We start from the raw sequence: 11,073 nt of genomic DNA on the forward strand, positions 1-11,073 counted from the left end.
TAACAAAAACTCACTCTCCAGCTTCCCCGTAGGCCTCCTTCAGATACTGGAAAGTTGCTATGAGGTTCCCATGAAACCTTCTCTTCTCCAGGCTGGGCAGCTCCAGCTTCCTCAGCCTGTCTTGGTAGAGAATATACTCTTGTCCTCTTTGTGGCCCTCCTCTGGACTTTCTCCAACAGTTTCATGTCCTTCTTGTGTTGGGGACACCAAAACTGCATGCAGTATTCCAGGTGTGGTCTCATAAGAACAGCATAGCATGAGAATCACCACTTTTGACCTGCTGGCCTCACTCCCTTTGATGCAGCGCAAGATTTGTTTGGCTTTCCAGACTGCGAGTGCTGCACTCTGCCAACTCATGTTGAGCTTTTCATCAATTATTACCCCAAAGTCCTCCTCCTCAGTGCTACTTTCAGTCACTTCTCTACCCAACCTAGGTGTGTCTGGATTATCATGCTCCAGGTGTAGGATGTTGCACTTTGCATTGTTGAATATCATGAGGTTTGCATTGGCCCATCTCTCAAGCTTGTCAGGGTCTCTCTGGCTGGCTTCCGTTCCCTTCAGCATGTTGACTGCATCACACAGCTTGGTGCCGTCAGCAAATGTTCTGCGGGTACACTTGATCCCACTGCCCATGTCACCAGCAAAGATGTTGAACAGTATCAGCCCCAGCACCGATGCCTGAGGGGCATTACTCTTCACTGGTCTTCATGTGAACAGTGAGCCATTGACCACAACTCCTTGCATGTGACCATCCAGGCAGTTTTTTATCCACCCAGTGGTCCACCCATCAAATCCATATCTTTCTAATTTAGAGGCAAAGATGTCATATAGGACAGTTTCAAGGGTGTCCAGCTTTCCATGACTTGAAAAGGCCAAAGCCATCCAAGCAAAGGGAAAGAAGGAAAAGGTGAGTCTTACAGTAAAAGATGAAGGCACTGGAAGTAGGACAGTCCCCATTCCTGAAGTCCATGTTCATTGGCAGGTATGGTGAATATACTCCCTGAGAAATGCTTGTTTATGTACATAACACTCAACAAGCAAAAATCTCTCTTTTCCACATTTCCCACCACATCACCTTTGATATGGTGAAATGGCCATTATCATTATAGCCATGCTGAAATCCTTCTTACCTATAGCTACATTCTTCACCTTGCACTTTGTGTCTTTGTGTCATCACTGGATATTGATGGACTGCTAATTTAAGTTGAGGTGAAATTTTCTACTAAATGCATTGCTTGTACTTTATTTGATTTTCATAATAAAAATTGCAATATAAACAGAGATGTCGTCACAGAGCTTAAAAAAAATTGGTGACTGACATGAGATGGTTTTACATGAGGAAAAAGAGCTTTCAGGAAATTAATACACAGCATCAGACAATTGCACATTAGACTGATATCTCAGTAGAACATCATAAAACCTCAAGAAGCTGATCAGTTAAGGCTGAATCTGAGCCTCTGGCTCCAGAAAGCAAAGGTAGCATCAAGTTATTTTCTAAAACTAATACATGCTAAAAATTACCATTTAGTCAAAAAATTTCAAAGAAATTTAAAACCTGTGATACTTCATGTTAGTCTAACAATGCAAACATGGTGACAACCTTTTGCAACTAAACCTAAGACTGTGGAAAGACTGGGGAGTGGGTGAATTTTTTCTGTACCTACTTTCAAGTACAAACTGAAAGGGCTGTGAGATTCTAATCTCATGTTACTCTAAGGGTAGGTATTCAGGTAGATTAGTTTTTACAGAAGTTATTTTTCAGCCTCCCTATACCTTTCACCTGTTATTGCATACATTATCCATAGCCTAAATACAAACAAAAGAGGCCAGTCATTAATAAAAGCATAAGAGGCAAGCCATAAATGCAGCTGATAGAAATGTTAGGCCATAAAAAAGCCAATTGAACATAAGAAAGGACTATGGAAATCCAGTGGCTGGGTACAGGACCAGTGACATTGATTTAGTAAATGTTAATACACCCACACGTGATTAGTCAGACAAATAATATTTAGAGTTTGAATTATAAAGAGCATAATCTGCAACATGACGTACTTTGTTTAAACACTTTAAATACATATTTTTTTATCTCTGTATAACAAAATAACTGATTTTAATAAAAATGACTCAGACCTTGAACAACATGCTTCTGTCATAACGACCCTTCAGTTCTTTCACCTCACATGTCAGAGACAGCTAGGGAAAGCATACAGACCAACATAAAGGTGTGCATTTGAGTTTGAAATGGAGGCAGTGAGTTGTCCCAGTGAATAGACCATCAAGGCTGAACTAGAGCAACTTGAGCCTTGCGCTAGCAGGGCATCTGCAGAAAACGGAGGTAAGTCATCAGAGGTATATGGAGACTCACTGGTTTGCTGAACTTTGCAATCAGACAATTAAAAAATTAAGGGTATGGATGTATGTTGTGAAAAGTGCTTTGCTTTTTTAAGTGAAGATAGTGTTGATAAACTGACCCTTCAGAGGATGATAGTAAATTTTTGCTGATAAAATTTATTAAAGTATCAAAGGCAGCAAATTAAGTTTTGCTACAGAATAAGTAAGTTCTAAAATCTAAAAAGCATCTGCCATTTTTAATGTGCAGATTATGAAACTGACAGGTTTTGAAAATATTAATTGGAAATGACCTCATACATCTGAAAAGTCGGATCTCTTTCATGTCAATTTTTTCATACCAGCACTGGCTAGAATACCAAAAGCTGATGCAACAGTGTCATACTTCATTTTGTTCTGTTGTGTGTTTTAGTTAACATATTCTAAGACAAAGTAAAATCAGTAAGCTAATAGGGCAGTATGAAAAGCATTAAGCTCTGAATTGTGTGCAAGTGCACCACAGTCTTATGGAATGGTTTTCACTGCAGGAGGCCCTCTGACCACATTCACACAGAGAATGCAAAAATACGTTAAAAATTATTTCAGGGAACCTTGTTCCAGGGGAATCATAAAGCCTTGAATGAGCTTTTTTATTTTTCTCTCAGTTCATGAGCAGAACAGAATTAGAATAATCTGTAATGTTTATATTGGAAAAACTGAGGCTCTTTAGGACTGACAGACCAAACAGTAACTGAAGTTGCTGCTCCTTTGCAGCTGGATGGGCTGAGGAGCAGCTCTGTGTAGAAGGCCTTGGGGTTGTGCTGGGCAGTGTTTTGAGCTACCATATGTGTCAGTTTTCTGAGAGATTTCTGAGCATGCTTAAAGCATGAAGTTTGGTATAACAGGAGTACACTCAGCTAGCTTTTAAAATTTAATTTCTCCATATTTCCCTGATTTTCACAGTAAAATATTTCATAGTGCATTTTTTCCCCTTACCCCATAATTCCTAGGCTACATATTATGTGTTTGTGCAATGCTTAAGCTGCTTCTGAGGTAGAATATCCAAATTTTTCTCTCTTGCCTTTTTGCTCACGAGAAACACATTCTATGCAGTTACCCACAGCTGTAAGCTCTATGACTGCTCTGAATTTGCATCTTTGCAGCTCTGAGGTACAGGTTTATTCTCAGTAGAACAGCATCCTTCTATCTTGCTCTTCTCACTTTTTTTCTGGGTACTTTGTTTGGTGGTTTTGTGGTGTTTTGCTTTGTTTTGAGTGGGTTTTTGTTTTGGGGTTTTTTTTTGCTATCTTAACAGTATGAGCCGCTCACTCATTTTCTTTGTCCCTTAGAGGGTTTTCCCTCTTCTGTAAACACATACATCAGTGCATTTTCTAATGCTACTTTTCTTTCCATTCCTTGAATTCTATTGTCAGAGAAACAATTTTGCTTCATTGCTTCAGGATGAACACCCTTATTTATCAATCTCCTATATTTAAACAAATCTCTCAGAGTGACAGTGACTGTAGTGTAGGAGAGATGGAAGGGATGAAGATGCCTTCTGCCTGAAGCCAAACTGGGTAGGCAGAACTGTGGCAGCTTTCCACTTTGCCTCAGGATCTGCATCTCCCAGTTGCACTGGTTATTCTGCCTACAGTATGGCAGATGAGGAAGTACTACTCTTTCATCTAACACATTATGTAAAGGCAGATGTTTTCAGCTTACTCAGACATTAGAATTAGGCCAGAATAGGATGCCCTGGACAAGAAGGATAACAAAATCTGGGTATGCCTGAACAACAAAATGAAGATACTAGTGCAGTGTGGGTTGCCATACCTTAAGTATAACTGGCACAGACAGCAGAATGTAGAATGCAGAAGAAAAATATTTGGTGTGAGTTTGCACTGGGATAAGGTTGTGGGGGGTCCACTAGCATCCATACTTCTGCAACATCACTATTCTCTTTCTGTTAGAGATGTAAATTGTAACTTGAAATCCAGCCCCACAATGCAATCTCTTCTGCTGCAATGAAGAAATAGCTTGACAGCTTTCTGTCAAGGGAAAGAAATCCCTTTGGATTGTTCTGGATTTACTGCTAACAGGCAATGTTGCAACAGGCAAATTAAATCACTTGGCACCATTAAGGTACTTGGGCAAGGTTCCCTATTATATCAGCCCATTTTCTTAAGAACAAATGCAGAAAAAATTTGTGGTTCATTCCACAGGTACCTTTTATTTATCTAGATTTGGTCTCAAAAGTAACAATATCCTAGACTCTTCAATTTTTAGAGTTCAATTTTTTAGTGTTCATTTGCCCAAATCTCACTGAATATAAAAAAAACTTATATGTGCTGTGTGCCTGATGAGCTGCTACTGATTGGAGGTCAAATTAGTCTTCACATTTATTTCAATGAACCCTAAAACATCTACAGCTTGCAAACATATGAGAACTTTACCATTTCTGTTATTTAACAATTATGTCAATATTTGTGGTCCTATTATTTACAGATGGGTTTTGTCAAGTGGAACTGACTTCAGGAATCACAGAGTTTTGTGACCTTTGATGTATTAACTTGTCAACCTTAACAATACAAGCCAGTAAAAATGTTGTGAATAAGTCTGCTCAACCTCTCTGATAATTACAGCATGTCTTGTGTCAAATATCATCTGCTGCTAGATAAATATTAGCATTAAAGGGCAGTCTGAATGTAAGCAATCCCAGTTTATCAAAATCTACTTTTTGACCTGAAAAGCAGGTGGCAAAACACATTGAAGTGAGGCACATGCTCCCAAAGTGAGAAACAAAGCACACTTGATGCTATTGCTGAATAATCTACAAATATGTCTTAGATGTCACTCAGAACTGTTTTCCAGTTGTAGTGGAGATAAATTCCAGAACTACTGAAGAGGTGGCATATTCAGACCTCTACACTGATGTGTTTCAACTATGATTTGAGAAGATGTATTTTAGAAACAGAAGAGTAATTCAGTTTTCTTCAATTTGTTCAGGCCTTGGTGAAATTCCCAGATGCAACTTTTTATGTCTGTGAATATTAGTCTAGTAGAAAGAATACTGAAATGCACAGTGTTGATTTAAAATCAGCCACAAAGTAATGAAGATTGACTTTTGTTACCAGTCCAGGCTGGATTGCAAATCCTAAATTTCCTACTGAAACAAAACATTCTATAACCCCCTGCAAGTCTTCTTAAATTACTATACCTAGTATGTCATCACTTATATCACCCCCATTTCTCTTATTGGGAAAGAGGTCATAAAATGCACCCTGCACATGTACCTGCATTAATGTCTGTCTTCTTGTTTTTGTGATTTTTCTTTCCTAGATTTTTCCCTCTAGCTGAGCAAGTGATACACAACGAAATATGCCTGAGCAAAGCAATGATTACAGGGTTGTTGTGTTTGGAGCTGGAGGAGTGGGCAAAAGTTCATTGGTCTTGAGATTTGTGAAAGGCACTTTCAGAGAGAGCTACATCCCTACCATTGAAGACACCTATCGGCAGGGGATCAGCTGTGATAAGAGCATATGCACTTTGCAGATAACTGACACTACAGGGAGCCATCAATTTCCAGCAATGCAACGTCTTTCTATTTCTAAAGGACACGCTTTCATTTTGGTTTACTCTATCACCAGCCGGCAGTCCTTAGAGGAACTCAAGCCAATCTATGAACAAATATGTCAGATTAAAGGAGACATAGAAAGCATTCCAATAATGTTGGTGGGGAACAAAAATGATGAAAACCAAAATCGAGAGGTGGAGAGCAGTGAAGGAGAAGCCATGGCTAAGAAGTGGAAATGTGCCTTCATGGAGACCTCTGCTAAGATGAACCACAATGTGAAAGAGTTGTTCCAAGAATTGCTAAACCTAGAGAAACGCAGGACTGTGAGTTTACAAATTGATGGCAAAAAAAGCAAGCAGCAGAAAAGAAAGGAGAAGCTGAAAGGCAAATGTGTGGTGATGTGAAATTGCACTGCAAGAAGTCATCCATGAATTCTCATCTGACAATACGCATGTAAAACCTATAGAGAGCAAACAGCCATGCAAGATCCTATTTATTAGTATCTGTTTTAAAAGAAATATTCTGAATTTGAAAAAATGAGGTACTATGGTTACTATGAAAAAAAGTCAACAAATAAAAATGCATGTACTCTAGCTATCAGTGACAATAAATCAAGAGGAAAAGGAAAGATGGCCCAGGATACTTAATGCTGTAGTTTACAAAAGAGAAGAATTTTCATCATTCACATAATGTGAAATATTTGGAAAGTCAACTTAATATTATTGGCAAATAACTGCAAGACAAAGCAATATATTATGTCAGAATCAAAACAAAGAAATGGTTGGAAGAACCCAGAACATACAAGTGCATGATGGGTGGTGTTAATCATGTCCTTTAAGGATACTGCGGACAAACAAATCTGTGCCATTTTCATCACTGACTGGTGGGACAGTAAGTAATCTTGGACCTGCCAAATGAATGAACTATTGCACAGTAAAAGGAAGTGTGGGGGTAGCAGTTAAAAAAACCATATTATCTCTACCCTCCAGCATGATATATCTTTCTAGTGTGATGCACTAGGTTTTATGATTTTAGTTTGAACTGAAGGTTGAGGTGAAGCCAGTTCCTGTAGGAGAGATGGAGATCATCTTTTCTGGACCCATCACTTCAAGAATAACCTGTGCTTCTAGCCCAGATATATTTCAGAAGAGCAGACATTTGTCTGTGGAGAATGTCAGATTTCTAAAAATGATGTGCATATACAAACAGAAAGTTTCCCAAGGGAGGACTAACTGGTGAGTCCTCTACAAAAGCCTCTAGGGGAAAGGCTCAGTTCAAATACTGCTGCTGGTTAAATGAACTCATGGTGTGATTAGTGAATGTCTTTTGAACTGGTGGTACCCTTGGAGAGGAGTCAATGTGGTAGGCAAAGATTTTATTCAAATTATCAGATTAGCTAGGTGTTACTTCTTTACATTATTATATTCCAAGTAGAAAGGGTTTATGTTTATGCACTAGTAGATCTATTGCCTTTATATTGTCTGAAGTGTTTTATGTTTGCCACTTAAACCCATGATGTGAGCTTATGTGACTATTTATAGAACCAAATCCTATGTCTGGAGTTAGGGCCCACAAGTAAGAAGATTTTCTTGGATAAACACTACAGGATTTGGCATAATAAGAACTGCAATCACTACTGTGTTGCAATGCAATACAAAGCTCAGAATAAAAAAAGTATTCAAAACACTCTGTCAGGGAAACCTGCTCTTCTCTAAACCTTTGAAAGGGGAAAAAGTGTACAAAATGTGAGCTTTCCTGGATGTCTTTCCAAAGCTTTTAAAAAAATTAGTATGAATGACTGAAGTATGTATCCCACTGAAAACAAAAGGCCATCAAAGATAAAATAAGCACATAGTTTTTAAAAGACACATTAAGATTGCATAAGCCACAATTTGCACCTTAGGAACTGCTTTGAATCTATAAAAAAGCCCTACCATATTTTTGGTACATGTTTATATCAAAACCATACTATGGGAAAATGCTGTCAAGTACTACTATTGTTAGTATGCATGCTGTTGCATTATAAATATCTTCCAGGAGATGCTCAAATGCAATATTTGCATTAAAATTGTTACATTGTTCTATCAGAGCTTGCTCACCTCCCGTCTTTCTAAAAAATGTGCAGATATTTGACAGGTGGAGCGATAGCATACATTTCTTTGAGCTAGAATTGCTACTAGCACTGTCTAGAAAGGAGCACAAATTTTGTCATTTGTTCAGAAGAAATTCTGGCACCAGTAAAATCCAAGTGTGAAACTCCTACTGATTTCAAGGAAGACAATTTTTTTTGGTGTTAACTTCATCGCATTAGAAGAGAGAATTGGAAAGAGCATGAAAAAAAGCGTAGGCTCTTCATTAACAGTAAATTCCTGGCTCTTACACGATGCTCTTTCTCTATCAATGTCAAAGTACTTTGCAAAGGACAGCATCATAACTTAACTTCTCAGGTGGTGAAAGTGAGGCACAAAGAGAGGAAGCAACGGCACGTAGGTTGCCTAGCAGGATAGTGGCAGACCCAGGAACAAAATCAGATCTTCTCTGTCCCAGTCCAGTGCTCACTCTGTGTTTCGTCAGACCATCCTTTCATGTTCTTAAATAGTTTCTGAAATACATAAAGAAACCTGGTTTGACTTACACAGCTAAGTGCATCTTTCTTGACAGTCTGTCAATAGAACAAACAGTATTTCTAGATCAGGGATGTAAAACCTTTAAAAGCACTATGTTTGGTAATACTTTTATAAATGTTTATAAATCTACTCTGTTTGTAAAAAAACTTGCTGATGATACTCAGCATCACAGCATTGAATTCCATGGATGAACCTGGAACTTCAAAAGAATGATCACACGTAAGGAGTAATGAGTCACATACAGAGGTCAAAAGTAGAGGGATTGCCCATGGATGCTAACACACTGGTGCCAAAGGTCATCATGCATGGCACATGCCTTAGCAGCCAGCATGGAATAATGACAAAGAGAAAAAAAAAAAAGGCTGTATAAAGAATCTTTTAACTTTATTACTTTAACTGGAGAAATTATTTACATAGCAAAGTATCTTGCAGAAGTACAGTATAGGGGATCTGAATTACTTAAAATGTACTGACTGCAAAGATATTACAGGCTGAAATTTGGCCCTGGACTTTTTTTGAATGTGCCTCATAGCAAGAAAAGAGTAATTGTATGACAAAGGTGTAAATAAAACAAGTAGCTGCCAATGTTAGGCTTGAGGACCATTTCCTTTAATTCCCAGTTGTGATTCCTCACCTGCTACATAATAAGCCATGAAGTATTTCATGGACTTGCATGTATCAAAGCAAGGCCAGTACAGAAGCAATATTACTCAAGGACCACAGACTCAAAAGATAACATATTTTATACCCTTGCATTGTAGTCCTAGTTTATACTATTAGATTGTACATATATGCATAGGTTTGAGCTGGTTTTAAACATTTGTTTTGCTATTACTTATAGAATTATTTTTTTTTAATATGGAAACATGTAAGATAAATAAAGAAAATATACTGCTTTATTACATTTTGTGTTTTATTTGGGAATGTGATACCAGTATCATAAACTCTTTAACACGTATATAAAAATATTTAAAACCTGTAAGGTCTACAGTGAATTTTAGCATCTAGAAAACATGATCTAGCCAAAATCAATCTTTAAAATGCATGACTTTTATATGCATATATGAAATATAAAGGTATGTAGTTATAATGAAAATGTGTTGTTGTGATTTCATTAGCAAATATATTATTTAAAAATTGGTTATGAAGTCATTTGTGCCTACAAGTTTCTATGTTTGTGGTGATGTTCTGAACATACAAATAAAGTTTTAAATGCAAACGCAAGTTTGGAAGAAGTCTTATTGGTATATGAATTGTGTTGGTTTCATAAGTGTTTGGTTTTTTTAAACTATAAAGGCAGTTCTCTAAATCAAAATGGATTTGTACGTATTAGGCAGTGCCCCAGAGTCTTCAGCTATGCAAATCAGTCCTGAGAGAATTGGAGCAGTATTATGTTATATAGCATTGTTGAAGCAATCTACCTTCATGAACACCCCCCCCCCACCCACCATTATCAGTAGGTGTTCCTTTTGGCCACCAAAACCAAAATTGTTCTGGAAGCTAGTCTATATTTTATTATTTGCTTAAAACTAATGACAGGTAAAATTTTGTGCTTGTGAAAAATTGAAACTTGTTGTATGGATCCTGCTATTCCTCCTTATTTCTGTGAAATTCCTGATGATTTTGCAAAATTTCCTACTATTGCATTTTATTTTACTACCTTTTTAAAAAAAAAAAAAGTCAAATATAATAGTTTAGCACTTCTTGCAGTACAGAAGATGTGGCAAAAATTGTTCATTTAAATAATAATTTCTGTATGTAAGCAATAATTCATAGCCAGCAGATGGAGGGATCAACAAAAAAGCTTGAATACTTAGGCACATGCGTAGGCATTTGAACCAGTGATGAAATATTGGGTATTGAATGCATATTTCATGTCACTGTTAAGTATTTGCACATTGCAGTCCAGAAAGCTTTTTATTTTTAGTAGAAGACACCCCAGAACATGTTAATTTTATTTTTTTTTTCTAATATGCCATAATTTACTAGGTTTTGTCCTAATCCTGACACAACTTACTGCAGAACAGTGGATGGGCCAATTCAGTGTCCTGGGGTTTGCACAATTCAGTCAGTAATTTCTTTGCAGATGTTTTCCATATAATAAAATCATAGAATCATCAAGGTTGGAAGAGACCTTTAAGATCATCAAGTCTACTCCATTGTAACCCCTAAACCCTAAACTGTATCTTCCATTGCCAGATCCAGACACCTCTTAAACACTTTGAGGGATAGTGAGTCCACCACCTTCCAAGGCAAGCTATTCCAAAGTCTGACCACCCTAACAATGAACAATTTTTTTCAAATATCTAGTCTGAATCTCCCTGTCTCAGTTTATGTCCATGCCCTCTAGTCCTCTCACTGCAGTCATGGCAGAAGAGACCAACCCCCACCTCTCTAAAACCCCCTTTCAGGTAATTCTAGAGAGTGATGCAGTCACCCCTGCATCACCTCTTCTCAGGACTAAACAATCCCAGCTCCTTCAGCAGTTCCTCTTATGACATATGTTATAGAGCTTTTATGAGCCTCATGCCCTTTGCTGGACTC

General features: G+C 37.7%; 1 protein-coding gene across 1 annotated transcript; it reads left to right on the forward strand.

The window, feature by feature from the left end:
- Positions 1–202: 202 nt before the first annotated feature.
- Positions 203–6,499, forward strand: LOC103803048 (GTP-binding protein Di-Ras2). Its single transcript, XM_009075581.1, has 2 exons — positions 203–230; positions 5,668–6,499. Exon 2 carries the CDS (start codon positions 5,707–5,709, stop codon positions 6,304–6,306), a length of 600 nt encoding a protein of 199 aa, XP_009073829.1. The 5' UTR covers positions 203–230; positions 5,668–5,706; the 3' UTR covers positions 6,307–6,499.
- The last annotated feature ends 4,574 nt before the right edge of the window (positions 6,500–11,073 follow it).

The sequence above is a fragment of the Acanthisitta chloris genome, unplaced genomic scaffold (genome assembly GCF_000695815.1).
Source record: "Acanthisitta chloris isolate BGI_N310 unplaced genomic scaffold, ASM69581v1 scaffold25, whole genome shotgun sequence".
Classification (NCBI taxonomy): Eukaryota; Metazoa; Chordata; class Aves; order Passeriformes; family Acanthisittidae; genus Acanthisitta; species Acanthisitta chloris.

Coding starts and splice junctions, on each gene's coding strand:
- LOC103803048 (XM_009075581.1), top strand. CDS start 5,707: ATGCCTGAGCAAAGCAATGATTACAGGGTTGTTGTGTTTGGAGCTGGA.